Source organism: Oncorhynchus kisutch, linkage group LG1, assembly GCF_002021735.2.
Source record: "Oncorhynchus kisutch isolate 150728-3 linkage group LG1, Okis_V2, whole genome shotgun sequence".
Taxonomy (NCBI): domain Eukaryota; kingdom Metazoa; phylum Chordata; class Actinopteri; order Salmoniformes; family Salmonidae; genus Oncorhynchus; species Oncorhynchus kisutch.
In genome coordinates, this window is record NC_034174.2 from 68,519,991 (window position 1) to 68,542,540 (window position 22,550).

Here is a 22,550-nt window from a genome sequence, read left to right on the forward strand (position 1 = left end):
TCACAAAATGGCCCGAGGCCTATGCTCTGTCTGACCAGGAGGCAGAGACCATCGTCGACGCCCTGACAGCGGGGATGTTCAGCAGGTTTGGAGCTGCAGAGTTCGTCGACGCCCTGACAGCGGGGATGTTCAGCAGGTTTGGAGCTGCAGAGTTCACCAAGGCAGAAACTTTGAGTCCCGTGTTTTCGCCACCATGTGTGAAAGGCTGGGTATGCACAAGACCTGCACTACCCCTCTCCATCCTCAAAGTGATGGCCTTGTGGAGCGCTTCAACAAAACGCTTGGGCAGCAGCTGGCCATCGTCTCTTCCAAACACCAGCGTGACTGGGACAAGCACCTGCCTATGGTACTCATGGCATGCCGCTCCGCTGTCCAAGACTCCACCTCCTGCATGCCTGCCCTCCTCATTCTGGGGAGAGAGATCCGCACCCCTGCGGAGATGGCGTTTGGTCGGAGTATGGATAGCCCTCATGTTCCCCTGGGGCCGGAGTATGCCCGGAGACTCCAGGACCACCTGGAGACAGCCCACACCTTCGCCAGAGAGCAGCTGGTGAATGCAGGTGTGAGGCAGAAGAGGAACTATGACGTGCACACCCGGGGAAGGCACTTTGTGGCTGGGGAGCTGGTCTGGGTCTACAGCCCCCTAAGGAAAAAATGCAGATGCCCCAAGTTGGACAGACACTGGGTGGGACCCTGCAGTGTCCTGGAGAGGGTAGGGGAGGTTGTTTACCGGGTGCAGCTTCCTCCCAGGGGGAGAAAGGTGACACTGCACCGGGACAGGTTAGACCCATACAGAGGGTCCTCTTCTCCCCAAACCCCAGGGACCCCCACAATTCCCCTCTCTGGCAATGACATTCTCCAGGCACCCACCCCCAGGTGCCGCAGACAAGGCTCCAGACAGCCCACTCCCCCTGTCTCCCCCTTGTGTCACCGTGTGGTTCCCCAGAGCCACGGACTGTATTACCTGTTCCTGCTTCCTTGTCCCCCATATCCCTGCCTTCATCCCCTGGTTCCCAGAGGGGCACTCTGCGACCATCACGGCCACGCAGGCAAAGGAGACCTCCGGGTCGCTTCAGAGACTTTGTTTGTTCCCTCGGGGACGAGGGAATTTGTGGTGGGGGGGGGGGGGGGGGGATGTGTAGCGACCCGCACAGACAGCTGTGTGTTATGTGTTAGGCTAGAAGGTGGTTGTGTTGTACTTACCCGTACCCAGTGTTTGCGGGGTCCGACATGCCAATCCACCTGCAATCTGCCAATCACGGGAATGCCTGGAATGTTCTGATGTCGGGCATCCTGGCGGTTGGCGGAGTGGCGTGGAGCGGGGTTGGGCAGGGGGATGGAGCATTGGATGTTAAGACCAGGTTTATCCTTTGTTCTCTCTCATATGTCTGGCCTTCACAAGAGAAGGTCACGGTTGGCATCTTTCGTTTATGGGGTATCTTTCGTTTATTTGGCGTGGGCTACGGCCAAACAGTACCCTGTGGAAAGTTGGGTTAATAAACCGTCAATTCGTAAACTCAACCCTCTGTCTGGACAATTGTTCCTTTATGATCTAGTCAGGTCATTACAGTATATATTCTACAATAATTGTCATGCCCATATAGAGGGTATTTAAATCTTAATGATTGCTTATACATCATACCTCTGTGATCCGTGACATTATGCATAATTGGAGTTTAATATGTTCTAATTTCAGAACACCCCCCCCAAGAGCAATATCACGACTATAACTTTAAAGCAATTAGACAGATTCATAATGACTATAACCATTATCTTTCATCTTCTGAGAAATGTGATTGAGCAGTTGACTCTTATGCACCTAGGCCTACTGGTAGATACAATCTACAGCTGTTAGGGATATTGTTAACAAGACCATAGTAATAGCCAACAACATTGACAAAGGAATCATATAAGCAATTGCATTTAAAGAGAGAGCGACTAAGATTACATACGTACGATAAATGCTTACAAATTATTTAATGCGAAATTATTAATGCGTCGTTCTTGGTGAGGGGAAAAACACAGACGCAAGAAGAAATGTCGCCTATTTTTTTCCCTGGATTCTGCCAGCTCCTCCCCCGCGCGCGCAAGGCTTCATTCGATCAAATCCTTCATCTGGGACCACTCGCCGAGTCGTACTTTTTAACACTGCAGAACAATTGAACGAGCCACAATTTGCGAGGAGTTCTGTTGCTTAACATCAATTACAGTCACAAAGGAAAGAGTTTAAAAAAGTATTGTATCCAGACTGAGCATCTTTCTTTGCCACCAGCTATGGAGAGGGTTGTCAGATTATGCCCTATTTGGCACAATAACGTTTTTTGGTTTATGTTTTTGATAATAATATATTTCTTTCTAGCCGCTAAATCAGAGCTAACTTGCAGATCATGTCAGCCGGGAGATAAGGGGCGTATTAAGGAATTACTGCTTAAAACGGACACACGAGAATTCGCAACAGGGTACGGAGAGGAAGTTATTGGAAATGGAGACTGGGCAACTGCTTCACGGAGTTTAAATTCTGCAAGTGCCGAAACTCAACAGCTTGATTGCGCAGCTGGGTCCGATGCATGCATCCAGGGGAAATATATCTACTCAAGGCGAAAACGGAATACTGACATGCTGTTCCGTTCCAAGAACGCACTACTCGATGGAGGAATGCACTACGGTGGTGGTAAACAGAGAAAATTCACCCCGCGCGGTGAGTACAAAGTTTCCAACCTGAAAATGAACCTTCATGCAGGAAATACAGATGTCGGGAAGGCTCGCGCAGATTTAATTCCCGGCATCACACACAAGCACCGAGTTCGTAGGAACAGCCCGAGAGCTAATATTGGGGACGATAAAGTGAAGTCCTCCGGCTCACCCAAGAGAAGGGAGACGCTGCCTCTAAGTTACTCTCGAGAGGGCATCACCTCACCGGCTGGGCGCAGCAGAGTGACACGGTCCGAATTGCGATGGAGCAACGAGGACAGGAGAGCGGCCAGTTCGAGGCAGGACGAACTCAAACTCACCAGTTCAACCTTCGCTTTGACCGGAGATTCCGCGCACAACCAAGCCATGGTGCACTGGTCTGGGCAAAACAGCAGTGTAAGTGAATACTGGTACAGTTGTCTTTAAAATAATATTTGGTGTATGTGCGCATTCACGCAGCGCATCAATGGAGAGAAAATGTAGCCACCAGTTTGACTTAAGTGAAATTGCCAATAAATTAGGCCTACGAAAGGTGTGTGTGCGTGCATAGTGATATCATCAAATGACTGAACAATCATCTGAACAAATCATGGCAGAGACACTCAAGACATAACACAATCACCTCAGCTTATGAGACAGTCTCCCCATGCTTTTCAGAGAATCTCTGACCCTTCTCCCCATTCCTCATTACCCACATATAGTCCTGTCTGTAACGAAGCTGATTTAATTTCAACACATCACCAGCTCTCAGGCCCCCAGGGCTTGAACAACCAACTTCCAAAGTGTGACCTTATGCATTTGAGGTGGGGGGATATCAAATACACCAACAGTATGACTTATTTCTTCTGAAGCAGTAGTTAAATGGTCATCCGTCTCTTGTCAAGGGTTTCCTAATACATAGTGGTGCACATTTTTTGTTTTTACCCAGCGCTAACACACTGTACTGAACTGTACACTGAACTGTAGTGTACTGAACTCTACTCTATACTGTAGTGTAATTAACTGTTCTGTGCTGTACTCTACTGTGCTGAACTTTGATGTCCAAACTTATGAAACTTAGACATCTATGGTTGGGTCAGATTTTGTCGAGTCTGGAGCAACCAAATTTGGTCTTATTTGGGGCCAGAGCTCATAAAAATAATAGCCAGTGTGTGGAGTTATACCCAGGGACCCATGACCCATGAATGTAGTATGCTTAGTGGTCATAGTATGGATAGAGTTAGTATGCCAAAAGTTCCCAGATGTCATACTACATTTATCAAAATATGACGTATACACACAGTGGACACTTTTTCTGTACTTTTAGGGCCCTTTTAGGGCCCTATTTTTCAGGAAGTGGGCATGGCTTTACAACTATTTTCAGATTTGAAGAAAATGGTGGAAAATATGCAGCTGAAGTCCCAACGAGAGCAGATAAAAATGAATTGCTTTAACTAATTATGACAAATGTTGGTTGAGCAATGTAATAAAGTAATGACTTCAAGTAAGCTACACGTTATGTTGGCTGACAATGTGTTGGCTACCCTATCCTTTCGAACCACATTACACCAGTAGGTATTAGAGGTCGACCAATTAATCGGAATGGCCGATTAATTAGGGCCGATTTCAAGTTTTCATAATCTGTATTTTTGGACACTGATTTGGCCTATTTTTTTTATTTTTTTTATTTATTTTTTTAATATATTTTTTACACCTTTTTATTTAACTAGGCAAGTCAGTTAAGAACACATTTGTATTTTCAATGACGGCCTAGGAACGGTGGGTTAAGTGCCTTGCTCGGGGGCAGAATGACAGATTTTTTTATCTTGTCAGCTCTGGGATTCAATCTTGCAACCTTACAGTTAACTTGTCCAACGCTCTAACCACCTGATTACATTGCACTCCACAAGAAGACTGCCTGTTACGTGAATGCAGCAAGAAGCCAAGGTAAGTTGCTAGCTAGCATTAAACTTATCTTATAAAAATCAATCAATCATAATCACTAGTTAACTACACATGGTTGATGATATGACTAGTTTATCTAGCGTGTCCTGCGTTGCATATAATCGATGCAGTGCGTATTTGGAAAAAAAGGACTGTCGTTGCTCTAATGTGTACCTAACCATAAACATTAATGCCTTTCTTAAAATCAATACACAGAAGTATATATTTTAAACCTGCATATTTAGCTAAAAGAAATTCAGGTTAGCAGGCAATATTAACCAGGTGAAATTGTCACTTCTCTTGCATTCATTGCACGCAGTCAGTATATATGCAACAGTTTGGGCTGCCTAATTTGCCAGAATTTTACGTAATTATGACATAACATTGACGGTTGTGCAATGTAACAGGAATATTTAGACTGATGGATGCCACCCGTTAGATAAAACACAGAACGGTTTGGTATTTCACTGAAAGAATAAACGTCTTGTTTTCGAAATTATAGTTTCCAGATTCCACCATATTAATGACCTAAGGCTCGTATTTCTGTGTGTTATGTTATAATTAAGTCTATGATTTGATAGCGCAGTCTGAGCGGTGGTAGGCACCAGCAGGCTCGTAAGCATTCATTCAAACAGCACTTTCGTGCGTTTTGCCAGCAGCTCTTCGCTGTGCTTCAAGCATTGAGCTGTTTATGACTTCTAGCCTATCAACTCCCGGGATTAGGCTGGTGTAACCGATGTGAAATGGCTAGCTAGTTAGCGGGGTGTGCGCTAATAGCCTTTCAAACGTCACTCCCTCTGAGACTTGGAGTGGTTGTTCCCCTTGCTCTGCATGGGTAACGCTGCTTCGAGGGAGGCTGTTGTCGATGTGTTACTGGTTTGAGCCCAGGTAAGGGCGAGGAGAGGGACGGAAGCTATACTGTTACACTAGCAATACTAAAGTGCCTATAAGAACATCCAATAGTCAAAGAGAGAAATAGTCCTATAACAACTACAACCTAAAACTTCTTACCTATTTTGAAAACTCGTGTTAAAAGGAACCACCAGCTTTCATGTGTTCTCATATTCTGAGCAAGGAACTTAAACATTAGCTTTCTTACATGGCACATATTGCACTTTTACTTCTCCAACACTTTGTTTTTGCATTATTTAAACCAAATTGAACATGTTTCTGTCATATGAATCGGACCAAGACGCAGCATGGTATGCGTACATTCTTTATTATAATAAGACTGAACAAAATAACAAAACGACACGAGTGCTGACAGGCAACTACACATAGACAAGTACCCACAAACACCAAAGGGAAATGGCTACCAAAATATGATCCCCAATTAGAGACAACCATAAACAGCTGCATCTGATTGGGAACAATATCTGGCCACCATAAACATACATACGAGATATCTCAGGTCAGGGTGTGACAGTTTCATTATTTATTTGAGGCTAAATTGATTTTATTTATGTATTATATTAAGTTAAAATAAGTGTTCATTCAGTATTGTTGTAATTGTCATTTATCACAAATACATTTTTCAAAAACATCGGCCGATTTAATCGGTATCTGTTAGGTTTTTTGTCCTCCAATAATCGGTATCGGCGTTAAAATCATAATCGTTTGACCTCTAGTAGGTACTACTGGTATGTTGGATGGCTACCTCATTAATGGGCTACTAATACATTGAACTTGCCAGTATATGAACTATATGCTAGCTAACTAACTACCCAACGTTTATTGACTTGCTTATTCACGTCATTCTTAGCTATATGGTAGAGTCGTTGTGAGTTCTCAGTGGACATAAATTCACTCTGGCTATCTTCTCCGATTTCAGAGCACTCTCATCTGAGTGTACCAGAGCGAGATTAACTGATGAATTTATGACCGCTCAACACCTGTTGAATATGGCCAGTGTCAATAAACATCAGCAAAAAGCTATATTAAGTTGTTGCCAGCAGGACAGTTAGTCACCAACGCTCTGGATAACATGACAACAGCCCAACCAGCTCTGCTGTGGCGAGGAGTAAAATGGTCAGAGTGAGGTGTTCTCATGTGTCTCTGGAAGTAGCTAGCCAGTTAGCTTGTGTGCTTGACTGCAGTGCCGTTGTGATGGTCAGAATACTTGGATCAACCCTACCCCTTGGCCAGTGTGCGCTCTGAACGCTCAGAGAGGGGAAACAGAATTTACGAATGGACAAAAATGTCTAGCTAGTAATTTATGCCAACAAGCTAGCAAGAGGTTGCGTAGCAACATAATCAACTTCCGGTAGACAGGCTTAATCTAGTATGCTCAACTGAAAAGATTCCTTTAGTTTACAGTATACTAAAAGGAACTAATAGTATGTAGTGTGTATGTTGGTATGGGTATTCGAACACAGCCAATGTGTCATGTCATAGCTGACACCCCATTCTTTCTGCAGACGTCGTTGAATCTTAATTCGGAGCAGATATTTACGATTTTTGGGGAAAATGTGGACCCATTAAAAAATGAAAGGAGATTTGACATTATGTTATCAAACTTTGCATCTGCACAGTTATTTCAGTAAATGTGTTGGTTTGTTAAACGTTGAAATCAATGTTTTTTTGTTTGACATACATTTGAATAGAACGATTTGAGGCTCAGGATAATTCTGTTACCATGGAATTGCCCAGCAGCATCACCACCATATAGCCATATGGAACTTGTGCTCTTTTGTGATATGAATAGATTGGGTTCTAATTGTGTGCAACTGTGAAACAATTCCCCCCTCTCTTCTCACTTGTGACGCAAGTAACTTTGTAATGAGCAAGAATAGATCTCCTGCATTAAATATGTAGAGTTGTTGCTGTATGCAGAAATAGAGACTCTTAGATTTTTCCCATCTGAGCACTAGTGCAAATAAACAGATGAGTTGACAATGCTTTGTGGAGCAGAAATGGAAGTGTCTGTGTCTGTCTTTTTATGGGATGTGTGCTGCTGCTGTATGTCTAATCTATTGGGCATTTACATAGTTAAGGGTATTAATGATCCCATATGCTGTCTGTGTGTTTGTACCAGATTGAAATATGCCTTCTCATAATTGCCCAGGAGACAGTGGTGTATTAAGTGATGGAGGGATGGAGTCATGCAGTAGAGGAGATGAAGAGGTGTGTGTGTGTTAAATACTGTATGATTTTACATGTAGATGATGGATGATTCAAATGTTTGCCTCAAAAAGGAGCTGAGATAATTTGTACATTCTGATCATTGTTTGGAGAGACTTTGGGACAGGCTTGGGATTTTAAATCTCACGGAAAGGTTACAGCAAACACGCCACAGTCCCAACGGGGGATATGTGGCACTGGCATATTCCTTGCATGCACATAAGTATGCCAGGAGACTGCATATTTACATTATTGAAATGTCAGGGCATTAAATACTTTGCTTGTCACTCAAGATAACAAGATGCAGCCTGACACAGTCAATTCATGTAACAAGTTTACTCCGCATCTTTGGACTGCCTCGGAAGATATAGAATGTCCCCACATGCATCATGGGTATTAATATGGATTGAGTGGTATGGAAGTCAACGGCCCAATGCCGAATCGACCCCTAAGCCCTTCACCTTAAGCACTTGTGGAGATCTGATAGGTTAGGTAGAAGTTCAAACTACATTGCTTACACCAATCAAATTCTCTCGGATCTCCACAAGTGTGTAGGGCTTAGGGGTCCGTTTGAGATTGGGCCAACATAGCTTTGAAGCTTCATCCTTCAATTCATGTTGCCACACTATTCCTCAGTATCGGTATTGCTCAAACTTCTTCGCTTTAGTCAGGGCAGATCTGGGTTTAAATAGTATTTGTTTTCTGTGTGTGCTTGCCTGGTGCAATGGAACCAATGGAATAGTCCCAAAAGTGTCAACCCCGCCCTTCTGGGATTCCATGAACCCATGTCTGAGTCATATAATCAGAATTAATGAACCAGAACCAAAGCCAGACTTGAACCAAGCTAGGAGCCATACTCTGATTGCATTTTCCCAGTTGAACTTCCCAGCAGTTCTTTCTTAAGACAAAACCCAAACTGAAAATGAAATGAGTTTTTAGCCATACAATGATCAAACGTACTTCGAAACAAAAGCATTTGTCAGAGAAGTTTCTTTTTGAGCCGAACAGAAGAAAATCAAACGTTTTAGTAGCCAATTAGTGAGTGAGTTGATCACGAAGTTGGTGGAGAAGTGTGTTGTGAGAAACCAGCTCACACCAGCTGTCTCGGTTTGACGATGGTCTCACTCTGGCTGTTCCTATGTGTTGAGGGTATCTATTCATGGTTCTATACAGCAGTTGTCTTATACAGCAGTGAAGGCACATTTACAGCAAAAAAAGAAGAAAGTACTCTTTCAAACTAAGATCTCTGTTTTTCTACCACATGAAATGTTCTGTAATTTGCTCGTTTTCCAACAATTTGATGGTGTCAACGCGTTCCGCTTGCAGTAGTGGCCACGGCGTAGCCAGTTGTGTTTATCCAAGCACATTTACAACCTGTTATCCAAGATGTCTGAAAATCAGACAATTTAAATGTGCCGTATGCTAAACTGACAGACACACACAATCAGGGCCACAGCAGTTAAACAAGAGAACACAACCATTGAAATGTACTATTACATATTCATTGGCCCTGGCAGAAATGGCCAGAGAGTAGTTTGTGTTTTCTATTGCTATTTCTTTCCAGTCATTTGGCACTTTATTATCCTGCACCACCAACTGTGCTGTTCCTGTATTCCCACTCCTCACACCCCAACTCCCATGTACAAAACGGTGAGTCACGGAGTGATATCACTTGAATACGAACAACAATAACAGCAGCCTAACAAAGGCGCAGTGCAATCCACTCTTTCAATTATCCACCATCTCCAAAAGGAAGTATTGATAGAAACTAGAGGTCGACCGACTCTGATTTGTCAACGCCGATACCGATTTAATTGGAGGACCAAAAAAGCCGATACCGATTTAATTGGCAGAGTTAAATAATAATAAATACATTTGTAATAATGACAATTACAACAATACTGAATGAACACTTATTTTAACTTAATATAATACATCAATAAAATCCATTTAGCCTCAAATAAATAATGAAACATGTTCAATTTGGTTTAAATAATGCAAAAACAAAGTGTTGGAGAAGAAAGTAAAAGTGCAATATGTGCCATGTAAGAAAGCTAACGTTTAAGTTCATTGCTCAGAACATATGAAAGCTGGTGGTTCCTTTTAACACGAGTCTTCAATATTCCCAGGTAAGAAGTTTTAGGTTATAGGACTATTTCCCTCTATACCATTTGTATTTCATTAACCTTTGACTATTGGCTGTTCTTATAGGCACTTTAGTATTGCCAGTGTAACAGTATAGCTTCCGTCCCTCTCCTCGCTCCTCCCTGGGCTCGAACCAGCAACACAACGACAACAGCCACCATCGAAGCAGCGTTACCCATGCAGAGCAAGGGGAACAACTACTAGAAGGCTCAGAGCGAGTGACGTTTGAAACCCTATTAGCCCGCGCTAACTAGCTAACCATTTCACTTCGGTTACACCAGCCTCATCTCGGGAATTGATAGGCTTGAAGTCATAAACAGCGCAATGCTTGACGCACAATGAAGAGCTGCTGGCAAAACACATGAAAGTGCTGTTTGAATGAATGTTTATGCGCCTGCTTCTGCCTACCACAGCTCAGTCAGATACTTAGATACTTGTATGCTTGTATGCTCAGTCAGGTTATATGCAACGCAGTGCACGCTAGATAATATCTAGTAATATCAACAACCATGTGTAGTTATGATTGATTTGTTTTTTATAAGTTTAATGCTAGCTAGCAACTTACCTTGGCTTACTGCATTCGCGTAACAGGCAGTCTCCTTGTGGAGTGTAACGAGAGAGAGGCAGGTCGTTATTGCGTTGGACTAGTTAACTGTAAGGTTGCAAGATTGGATCCCCCGAGCTGACAAGATAAGAATCTGTTATTCTGCCCCTGAACAAGGCTGTTAACCCACCGTTCCTAGGCCGTCATTGAAAATAAGAATGTGTTCTTGACTGACTTGCCTAGTTAAATAAAGGTATAAAAAAAAAATGGAAATCGGGCCTAATAAATCGGTCATTCCGATTAATCGGTCGACCTGTAATAGAAACACATTGACTTGCATTGCAATGGGATTCCCTCTGATCTACAGTGGCAAAGGGGCTAATGATACTACTGAGCAACTGGTAAATATCTGGTCATATTCTATAATAGATACAAATATTTGTCATAATGTGCTACATTCAACAGTTGGTTGGTGGTTATGGTACTGTACACACGTATGTCTGTCTATACAAATAAAATCTTGTGATAACTACTGTATCAATACCATATGATTGGCTTATCTTACTGGAGAGCATTTCACAACCTCTGTTCCCCCCCCTCCACCACCCCCCACTGGCAGGATAGTTAACTCTGGTGTCTGTGTCTGTCTGGGATAATTGAGCCGCAGGGTATGTGCTGGGTCAGGCACTGATCAGGCGGCGGGCCCGCGGATGCCGTCACGGTCCACTAGCCAGCGTTTATTTACCGGTCTGGCTAACACAGCCCTCCCTCGTTTGCCTGTAAACAAAACCCACCAGGCCCAGGTTTGCTCTTCGCTTCTCACTTTTCTTTCTCAGACAACTCCCAGAGGATTATTCACAAATAATAAAGATGGCCTGAGTTGGAAAACCTTAACAAAATCTAGTAGCGATATTGAAAGAGTCAGCTTTCCTTGTTGTTATAGAGCCCCAGACTCTGCATGCATGGACAAATAATAAAACCGAGTTTATAAGTAATGTACCTGGGCAGCACTCTAATCCCACCCTAGGAGGCCTCAGGAGTGCACACTTCATTTCAGTAAGTGCCCTTTTCCCCTGCCTTCCACCCTCCTCCACTCACTGTTGGATCCTGTCGCAGTCATATTTTGATGATTTCATCATCTTTCATGTTTGCTTGCCCTGGACAATATTCCAGGTCCCTATAGTGTTAAGTGAAGTAGATTAGTTATTTACCAATCGAGATTGAATCAAGTAAAAGCCAACTGGTAGATGATGCTTGCTGAGAGCTTGGGGGTAAATAGATTGCAGGGCTGGTAGTTCAATTTCAAGGTTTATCAGTGTAATGCTATGTTCTTTCCAGGGGATTGTAGGTGAAATAATTGTTTTACATGCATGGTTTGGTGTCAAGATGTTGGACAGCAGGGATGGGAAGCCATTGGAGCACATTACTGCTAATAAATATACGTACCTATCTTATCTGTCATCAGCTATACAACTTATTTAATTCAAACCCATTCATTTTGAATATGTTTACAGATTTGAGAGTTTTCTCCAGCCAATTCCGCTGAAATGAACAACATTTGTCATATTCCTTTTTGAAAGTACCCCTAGTTTACCTTTTTGACAAATGCCGGTTCATTCAGATAACGAACTCGCACTCAAATAACAGTCAGTGGTGCAGTCATACAAGTGCTAGTTCTCCCTCTCATAACATCACAAATAACAGACAGTGGTGCAGTCATACAAGTGCTAGTTCTCCCTCTCATAACATCACAAATAACAGACAGTGGTGCAGTCATACAAGTGCTAGTTCTCCCTCTCATAACATCACAAATAACAGACAGTGGTGCAGTCATACAAGTGCTAGTTCTCCCTCTCAGCACATCACACATCTGGATGGATTTCCTCTTCATAATATCCAGTGACATGTCATATACCAGGCAGGTGGCGGTGGCATATTATCCTCTCTAGTTCACCTCTCCTGCTCAGTGGTGGCATTTATTTAAAGCCATCTCACATACACACTGAGGCAGACGGCGATGGACATGATAATGGGAGTGATGGTGATTGAGGAGCTGGCTGTTTGTGTGTGTGTGTGTGTGTGTGTGGGAGAGATGAGAGGTGTGCTTAGCAGGGCCATGCCATTAGAGGTGCATTGAAGCGCTGTGCAAAGGCCTGGCTTCAAGGTGGTACACGATCAGGCTCTGAGAATTCATCACTGTTCGGATATCGGCCTATGATTTATGTATGTACTGAAGAGTAGGGAGACATCTGAGGATGACTAAAATATGTAAGGGGTTAATCAGAAGGACTGAATTATGAGTCAGGTTTTTCCTTCTGAATGTGTTTCAGGAAAATACTAAATTACTTGTCAATGAGTGGGAAATAGTAATATGTATATTTTGTTGTGATGGGTGTAATGGTTGGTGTCATGCATCAGGTTAGACAAAAACCCTATTGACTTCTGGTTGAAAAGTTGTGTTCACTATAATGTGGATACTGTTGTCCACGCCTGTTTCAAAACTGCAAAAAGGCACGGAAAATATGAATCATTGTTCATCATTCACTTAATATTCTTACAATTACTTGAGCAGGGAAAGAGAATGCATTTTGTATATCTCAAGTGTTATATTTCCTTGATTGCCATGTTATTGAGTTGATTATCTTCAGTGTGCTTACTTCTCTGCTCTCCATATGGAATAGACCGGGGCCCAGTGCAGAGTTTTCATATTAGATTTGTTTCGTCAGATGTATTTACTTCTCATTTCAGATTTGATTGTAAATGTTGAGTTTCACATTCAAGGCCGAGCCACTTTGGCGGTGAGTTGAACCACTCATGTTCATAGCTCCAGTAAGTGGAGTTTGTCCTTTTAACCAGAACTGGACAGAAATAGTAGAGGTCCCAACCTCCCAGTAGGAGGATGGTTGAGTATCTGGACCGTACATATACTCACACATCGTGGTAATCCCATTTGACATTTTGGACATTTGATACAGCATGAGGAACATTTTGATACAGCATGAGGAACATTTTGATACATCAAGCCACTTTTCCACGTCCATCTTGCTAATCACATCGAGAAATTGAACGTTTTATACGTCCATCCAGCAACATTTCCCCCAGTCGCGAGATAAGGTGTTTGAACGACAGCTTTGTAAAGCAATCCACGGGAACAGCTGCATGATTCCAGATCTGATGATTATGTCCCTTCAGTAAATAGCTACAGAAAGATCGAGACGGATGGAGAAGAAACAAGATGAACGTTTATGGAATGGGTTGTGTTGCAACACACAGAGATGCAACACACTCCTCCAGACACATACAGTAGGCCCTAGATCAAGATGCCAGAATGGGTTCAGCTTTCAGCTAGTCGTCTTCTCTTTCCTCTTAATCTCAGGCAAATGGGAAGGAATTGGGATGAATCGCCGTGCACAGTGTGTGTACACATTAGTAGTTTCCTCGGAGCTCGTAGCAGCTCGTGTCCCCTTTCGCCATTCAGATTGACAAGGATGATTGTTGGCAGCTATTGAAAGACAGTCGGATGTCCTCTTTAGGCAGCCAGACAGTCTCATCTAGGCCCATCTCCGCACTGATCAGGTGCAGAATTGTATGTGGCACAAATTGAATGCCAGGCAATCTGTGACCCCGAGGAGTATGGCTGAAAGCGAAGATGAAAATGATTTTTTTTTCAATGAAGAAACGATGGGGAGGCAGATGGGTGGGATGAGATGACTAGCTCCAGTTAATTGACCAGGTCCAGATAAAGCAAGGAGACCGAGAATGGTAACCCACCCCCCCAAAAATATAGAATGGCATTTGCTCTCCTTAGGAACCATCAGCTGACATGTTTCTCCTTTCAATAAGCGGCTGTTTATGTCTGGCGCCGTCTATGGGCACTGCGACAAAATCAAACTAGAGATGAACCTTGTTTTTGCCCCACTTACGCTCTGGAAAACCGAAATCTCACAGTAGAAGGGACTTTTAGATTCAAAACCAAAACACGAGCGGCAAAGTTCTCTCCTTTTCTACCACACCCACTGGAGGTAGTTTTAATAGATGCCAACGACTCTTTCTATGAGGACAGATAGGATTACTGTGCATTAATATCTATACATTCCCCTCTGTACGTGACTTGGCTCTGTATCAGCTTCTGCTCAGAGCTTTTTAATTGTGGGCTGAGAAATGACAATTCTATTATCTAGAACATATAAACTGTTTTTATTTATGTCACCCATTTAAACGGAAAAAACTTCTTTTTTTTTTATATCGCACCTGTTAATTAAGTCCACACACTATTTCACCAGCTGCACGGGAGAGAGAGAGACAAATCAATCTTACATGTGTAATTGAAAACATGCAGCTCGCTTTTGCCCAGAACAAACGGAGAATTCTAGTTGCCCGTTTCCGCCACTACCCACTGACAACATTAAACAACTGGGGGATAAAGGTTTACCACAGTGGTGTGGTTGCACACAAAAAGGCGTGAGTACCTGTTATTGGTTACAGTACAATACTGGATTGTGTCAGCGAAATAAAGCCTGATTGAAACAAGGAAGAGGAAATGGACTTGTTAATTTAGATCTCAGCTGTTAAAGTGAAGAAGAGAGGATGAATATGCATAGGTAAAATCATGTTAGAGTCAACAAACTATCTGTAGAAGTAACCTTTTTTAGTGAACAAATTCAGCTCAATCTTTTATGGTATGTAAATTACATCCTATCTGATGTTAGATGAAAAAGCACATCGGCTGTACCTGGCACACATCATATTCCCTTGGCAACATAGATATTGGACTAACTCTACTTACAATTTCAGTATACAATATTCCCTTGAGAATATTGCAGATTGGACTGTGAAGAAGTAACACTTTCAGCTGTCCTTTTGTGAACCTGTAAGGACTCAATTCTTCCCTCGGTAGCTTTAGATATTCTAGTCAGGTGAGTGGTGGCCCTATTAGCAGATTGAATAGAGGTATTAATATTAAATGAGGATTTATGGAAGAAAAAAACCTTCCCTAGAATGCAACATCAAACAGCTGTGAATGTGGAGAGGAAGGGCCCCCTGTCTTGATAAGGTGAGAGACATATCAAAGGCAGGTGTGAATTAATATGTTAAATAAATCATGCCCAGAAAATGTTAATTCCTTTTGAATCTCTAAGCTGGTACGTGCATATGAAAATATACATAACTTTGAGGCGCAAAAACAAACTAATATCTAATCTCATTGTTTACACAGTAAGATAATGTTTGTTAAGTAAATTAGTTTAGCATGTTTTTTTTGGTGTGAGAAATCTGAGACATACTGGGCTGGTAAAGCTTTTTTAGGGTTCTGAAATGTGCCTTGGACCGGTTCCCACTGGATTTGGTAGATCTGGAAACCGGGTGGCAATTTTGGTTCTGTCTTTTGGTTTGGATGCAACTGGCAGAGATAAGCCTGGTGCTTTTGGCAGCTCCCATCTGTGTGAAACCTCATTGAAAGACACGTCGGAGACTGATGAAGACATCTGAAGATACTACCTGCCACATCTGCCTGCCACAACCACCTGCATCCAAATGTGTTTACCTCAACAGCCCTCATCACTGCCGAATTACCATGTAGCCTTCAGATGACGCTTTGATCGGGCCGCTCTCCATGTCGCAGCTCCCGGAGCCAACCGTCAACCATCAGTCTCCATTAGCTGTCACCAAAGTTCCGGTTTTGACACCACACATAGGATTCCTCTACTGTAGCCTAGCCTGACTGGACTTCGGCTTTAATCTCTCTTCTCATACACTAGAGACCGGATGTAGATGTCCGTTTCTCCTGTTGTTTTTCCTGGTAGTTGTCCCCATGTGTGTAATTGAACCGTAGGTGTTCAGTGGCTTTGAATCCCATCACCATGGGCTAATCACCATCATTCACCAACCTCCCGGTCATCTCCATCTCACCAATCTGATTTCCTGCATATAAATGTTACATACTGAATGTGCCTAGAATATAGTTGCATTAAAAGGGATGCTTTTTGGTTTCAATGTAGAGTTGTAGAGTGGGACAGTGGGAGTGCAGGTGGTGGTTGATTGATAGTGTCTGACTACAGCGGGGCTTAGCTCATTAGTATTTCTGGGCATTCGATTGGTGCACCAGGAAACAGGGGCTTAATTAGTTCATCCACTCAGCAGCGATATGCTCCTGGGGTTCACCGAGCCTAAATAAAGGCTTCTACCATTCAGACAGAGATGAATTCTCAGCCCTCTTCGTTGACGTGGAGTTCAAAAGAAATCACCCAAGACTAGCTACAACGTCTGGCGGTCTTGGTCAATTTAGTTCTGTCTCTGTGTATTACCCGTTTCATACTTCTTTGTAATGCCAAGATGCTCCAGATAGATGGGAGAGACGGGATAGGGTTATCTACCTAAACTCTTTCCCAAAGACCTTCATGGAGGAAGCTTGAGTGAGTCCTCTTGCGAGATTAGGCGATACTGTATTAGATTATTTTAGCATGAGTTGCGATAGAGAAGGCACATAATTCAACCTGCCAGAAGGGGACTCATGGGAGCCCTGGTGGTGCGACACTGTATTACCTCCCAACTGCCTCCAACGCAGAGGTGGAGGATCGTAAGGAGTTTATTTGTACATTCCATTATTCATGAATCAGTCATTTATTCATTATACATAGGTGGTGTTTTTCTAAAGCAGGTGGGCCTTTTGATGTTTAAATTATGTTTGTTTTTTTATGGGATCCGGCCTTTATTTTGATTGGTCAAGCACGTTATGTTGTTTTTCCTCAAACATCTGGAGTGTTTCTTTGTTTGGTACTCTGGGTGAGTGCTTCAATGACTATCTTTTCTAGGGATGTTTTAAGAGTCAAAACCAGACCAATATTTTCAGTCATTTTAACAATATACATCACCAAGTCTGTTTCATGCCCTTTCTTACTTATCTGAAGATTTGATCAATTTACACAACCACTGTATTATAAAACCTTATTGCTATTCACCATTGTAATATAATTATGCTAATTTCAAGTAATTTTGTAATTTTAACAGTTAAAGAAGATTATGTCCATTTTCATTTAATTCTATAAAAGCAGACTTACTGAACCATAATCGCACGTAATTTTGTCATTTTCAATTTGACAACTGGTTAAGATGTTAATTAGCAGCGTGTGAAAAACATCTACTTTTTAATTAAGTAATTATCTAATTAAGGGAACTTTTGAATCTAAGTTAAAAGCCTTTGCTAGCAGACATTAAACCATAATGATTACTTCTAACACACAATATGATTATAACTTAGGTCTTTGGAAATGAAATCACTCCTACACAGACAGTGGGGCAAAAAATTATTTAGTCAGCCACCAATTGTGCAAGTTCTCCCACTTAAAAATATGAGGCCTGTAATTTTAATCATAGGTACACTTAAACTATGACAGACAAAACGAGAAAAAAAATCCAGAAAATAGCATTGTAGGATTTTTTATGAATTAATTTGCAAATTATGGTGGAATAAACTTTTGTTATTGACCAAATACTTATATCTCAATACTTTGTTATATACCCTTTGTTGGCAATGACAGAGGTCAAATGTTTTCTGTAAGTCTTCACAAGGTTTTCACACACTGTTGCTGGTATTTTGGCCCATTCCTCCATGCAGATCTCTAGAGCAGTGATGTTTTGGGGCTGTTGCTGGGCAACACGGACTTTCAACTCTCTCCAAAGATTTTCTATGGGGTTGAGATCTGGAGACTGGCTAGGCCACTCCAGGACCTTGAAATGCTTCTTACGAAGCCACTCCTTCGTTGCCCGGGCGGTGTGTTTGGGATCATTGTCATGCTGAAAGATCCAGCCACGTTTCATCTTCGACCATCCAAATGCTCTCTAGCAAACTTCAGATGGGCCTGGACATATACTGGCTTAAGCAGGGGGACACTTCTGGCACTGCAGAATTTGAGTCCCTGGCAGCGTAGTGTGTTACTTATGGTAGGCTTTGTTACTTTGGTCCCAGCTCTCTGCAGGTCATTCACTAGGTCCCCCCCGTGTGGTTCTGGGATTTTTGCTCACCATTCTTGTGATCATTTTGACCCCACGGGGTGAGATCTTGCGTGGAGCCCCAGATCGAGGGAGATTATCAGTGGTCTTGTATGTCTTCCATTTCCTAATAATTGCTCCGACAGTTGATTTCTTCAAACCAAGCTGCTTACCTATTGCAGATTCAGTCTTACCAGCCTGGTGCAGGTCTACAATTTTGTTTCTGGTGTCCTTTGACAGCTCTTTGGTCTTGGCCATAGTGGAGTTTGGAGTGTGACTGTTTGAGGTTGTGGACAGGTGTCTTTTATACTGAGAACAAGTTCAAACAGGTGCCATTAATACAGGTAACGAGTGGAGGACAGAGGAGCCTCTCAAAGAAGTTGTTACAGGTCTGTGAGAGCCAGAAATCTTGCTTGTTTGTAGGTGACCAAATACTTATTTTCAACCATAATTTGCAAATAAATTCATAAGAAATCCTACAACGTGATTTTCTGGATTTTTTTTCTCTGTCATAGTTGAAGTGTACCTATGATGAACATTACAGGCCTCATCTTTTTAAGTGGGAGAACTTGCACAATTGGTGGCAAACTAAATAATTTTTTTGCCCCACTGTACAATGGTCCATTCAATGCTTACAAATCCAACTTTTATGTGATATTCCCCTTTTAACAGAGAAATACAGAGGCATATGTACACCGGCAACCAGTAGGAAGTCACCTTTGACCTTTCCTCTCTACTTGGTACCCCTCCAGTCAGATGGTGCCATACTGGGATGTGCCATCCAAATCAAGTGGACTCTTTCCTCCTCTGGCGCCCTGCCAGATCCTACTATGCCAGGTTTGCCAGGTGCTCATGGCCCCGATGCAAGGACCCAAGGCAGGTAGCCCTCCCCATGCCAGATGGCCAAACCCTGGGGCTACGTCACTGAGACCTCCCCCTGGGGCCGTCTGCCACTGTCCGCAGGTCATCACCACCAGGGGTGCCAAGAAAACCCATAACCATCCCATTTTAAATCAGAGAGATCAAAGAATCAAGAAACTGAGCTTTTAGTGAACTTAGGTAACTGATGGTGCCTCAGAGTAGTCACTTTCCCAGCACTGCGCTTTCTATGTCTTATACCCTGCCCTTTGTGATTTAGCTCACAGAAGGGGCAATCAATGCAGGTTTCATCTCGAAATGACTTTGCTATTAACCTTAAAGCTTATCAATGTAGGATAGCAAGGCAGAGGACTCTAGGCTTTAAACATACTGTACCAGCAGTGCTTTGATTGTCCGTGGCTTGATTTACTTGCAATCAAATGGAAAAAATACAATAGTATGCAGAGGATGGCGAGAGGAGCTCAAAGCAAAACTGTCCAGTCTTTCCACAACGCACACATACCTCCAGCCTTGTCCAAGGTCGGCCGGCAGAACTGACTGCAAGCATATCTATTCACTTCATATCTGTAAAAACCTCGACTGGTTGTCTCATGCGAAATTACCCAAGGTCTGCAGAGCTGTTGCCTACAGTGGCATCTCTTTGGATGAAGAGATTGTGGAAGCAGAAAACAAGTTTTAAAATAATGTTTATACAAATGCGGATAATTCCCCGAGACGATATGGGTTGTGTTTAAACAATCCCACAAACACCACACTTTTTGAATGTTGAATGTGATTCGGAATAATTGTTTGACTACCAAACCGTTTGCACAAAGACAAAAGATTCAATTGAATTTAATCAATTATGCTGACATACAAACATACTGAATAAAAATATAAACGCAACTTGCAATAATTTAAATTTTCCTTTCTAAAGGGCTTTATTACAGCTGTCCGGGTGGCTGGTCTCAGACAATCTCACAGAGAAGAAGCCCGATGTGGAGGTCCTGGGCTGGCTTACACATGGTCTGCGGTTTTTAGTCCGGTTGGATGTACTGCCAAATTCTCTAAAACGACGTTGGAGAAATGTACATTCAAGTTCTCTGGCAACAGCTCTGGTGGACATTCCTTCAGTTACAGCATGCCAATTGCACACTCCCTCAACTTGAGACATCTGTTGTCATTGTGTTGTGTGACAAAATTGCACATTTTAGAGTGGCCTTTTATTGTCCCCAGCACAAGGTGCACCTGTGTAATGATCATGCTGTATAATCAGCTGCTTGATATGCCACACCTGTCAGGTGGATGGATTATCTTGGCACGGGTGAAATGCTCACTAACAAGGATGTAAACAAATTTGTGCACAACATTTGAGAGAAATAAGCTCGTATGGAATGTTTCATGAAACATAGGACCAACACATTACATGTTGCTTTTTATATTTTTGGTCAGTGTAGTTTGTAGGATATTGTTTGCACTTTTCCATTTTGTCATTTCATTTTTTTATTTTGCTTGATAAGCTATGTACAGAGGTGGATGGCATCTTACCAGGGTGTAGTACCATCAACTCAAAGGCGTTGTCTATGGGGATTAACGGTAATATTAGAGACCAGTAAAGGTACTACTACAATATAATAAGTAAAGGTACTACTATGTATATCCAAAAAATGTTTCCAAAAGGGTTCTTCGGCTTTCCCCAGAGGGTTCTACATGGAACCAAATAGGGTGTACCTGGAACCAAAAAGGGTTCTCCTATGGGGACCGCCGAAGAACCCTTTTAGGTTCTAGATAACGCCTTTTTCCCCCTAAGATTGTATGGTAGCTCTTGTATTCCTCTGTTGATCGGCGAATGAACAATATTTGCTTTGTGTGTTTCCACCTCAATGCCAGATCTCTCTCTCTCGCGCTGTCCTTTCTCTCTCTCTCTCCCCTGTCAGATTTTGACTGAATTGGGTTAGACATGTGAGGCACAAAAACAGAAGCATCACTGATGAAAATGACAATGCATCTGTCGTGTTGTTATATTGAGATGTAAAAAAAAAAGAAAAAAAAACTACCTTTCAAGCAACAGCAACTTATGTAACCCTGGCTAACTACAAACTTCTGGGACAGTTGTGTTGCTTACATGCATACAAATAATACTGAATATACATTATGAAGAAAGTTGAGATCGCTTATAATATTAAAATATGGAATGGCTATGATAAACTATTTGGCACTAAAAGGGAAAATCCACAAACTATCTAGAAAATGAAATGCATAACAGTTTGGGACTGTATCAGACTAATTAACAAAAACAAAATTCAATATATGTATATTTTTACTAAACCCTATGGATAACAATGCCTGATAGTGTGCTGCAGACTAATATATTCAAAGTATATTCTGTTTGGAGTGGTATTGTGGCATCTGTATTCAGTGTTCAAATTCCATGGATCGTGGTGTCGTGCACAGGGACCTGTCTTGTCTGTCTCCTTGTGTGTGCTGGTGAGTAGACAGGGCCTGAATCCTCCTCCATGTTGTCTCTTGTTTCCCTGCCTACTCCTTCTCCTCCTTCCTGGTTTATCTTTGCCACATGCTTTCCCACCTCCCAGAATATATGTGACAGCTAGAAACGACATTGTGCCAATGTGTAAGATGCCTAAGATATACTGCTGAACATGTTCAACTGTTAAACACTGATGTTGTTAACATCTGAAACACACCGATGCTCTGAATCCTCTGACAGAAAGGTAGATGTGAGGAAATACAAATAAATGGTGCATTTGTTTCAATTTTGAGCTAATATGCTTCAGACGTCTGGGCTCCATCTTGAATTTGTGTTTTATGACTCATGCCATTATGACTGATTAGATTGCATCATAATACAGTCTGCTGTACAGCGTAGTTTACTGACTTAGCAAATTTCACCATCCAGATATTTGTTTGTAAACAGGCAATACATTCAGCCGGCATTTTCATGTGAGACTAAGTTATTGCATCGGATTTACTTCTCACTACTGGAGATAATATTTAAATTTATGTTAGATGTCTCCAACAAGGGTGTGTGTGTGTGGGTGTGTTTTTTTTGGTGTGTTGGTGGGATATCTTCCCTTTGCGATCCTTGAGCATTCACAAAGTCTAGACTTGTTTGAAGTGATCTAATTTGTTTGTGCCTCGTATGCAAGCGCTTCCTCCACCTGGGACTCTTAAATATTGCTGGTTTGAGCATTTTTACTTTTTAACAAGCAAATTTGCAGTTGCTGCAGCTTTTTTTATGCCTCTTTTTCCACTGCTGCTGAGG

The 22,550-nt window shown here is 42.3% G+C and overlaps 1 protein-coding gene across 3 annotated transcripts in view; it reads left to right on the forward strand.

Moving 5' to 3' along the window:
* Positions 1-2,080: 2,080 nt before the first annotated feature.
* The window catches only part of LOC109888412 (VPS10 domain-containing receptor SorCS1), a 140,272-nt gene continuing 119,802 nt past the window's right edge, over positions 2,081-22,550 (forward strand). Inside the window, exon 1 of one of the 3 annotated variants that reach the window (XM_031831340.1) lies at positions 2,081-3,087. In XM_031831340.1, coding sequence (XP_031687200.1) covers positions 2,275-3,087 — 813 coding nt within the window. In that variant the 5' untranslated portion in view covers positions 2,081-2,274. The remainder of the gene's footprint in view (positions 3,088-22,550) is intronic. The other 2 variants (XR_004210938.1, XM_031831337.1) reach the window with 2 other exon arrangements.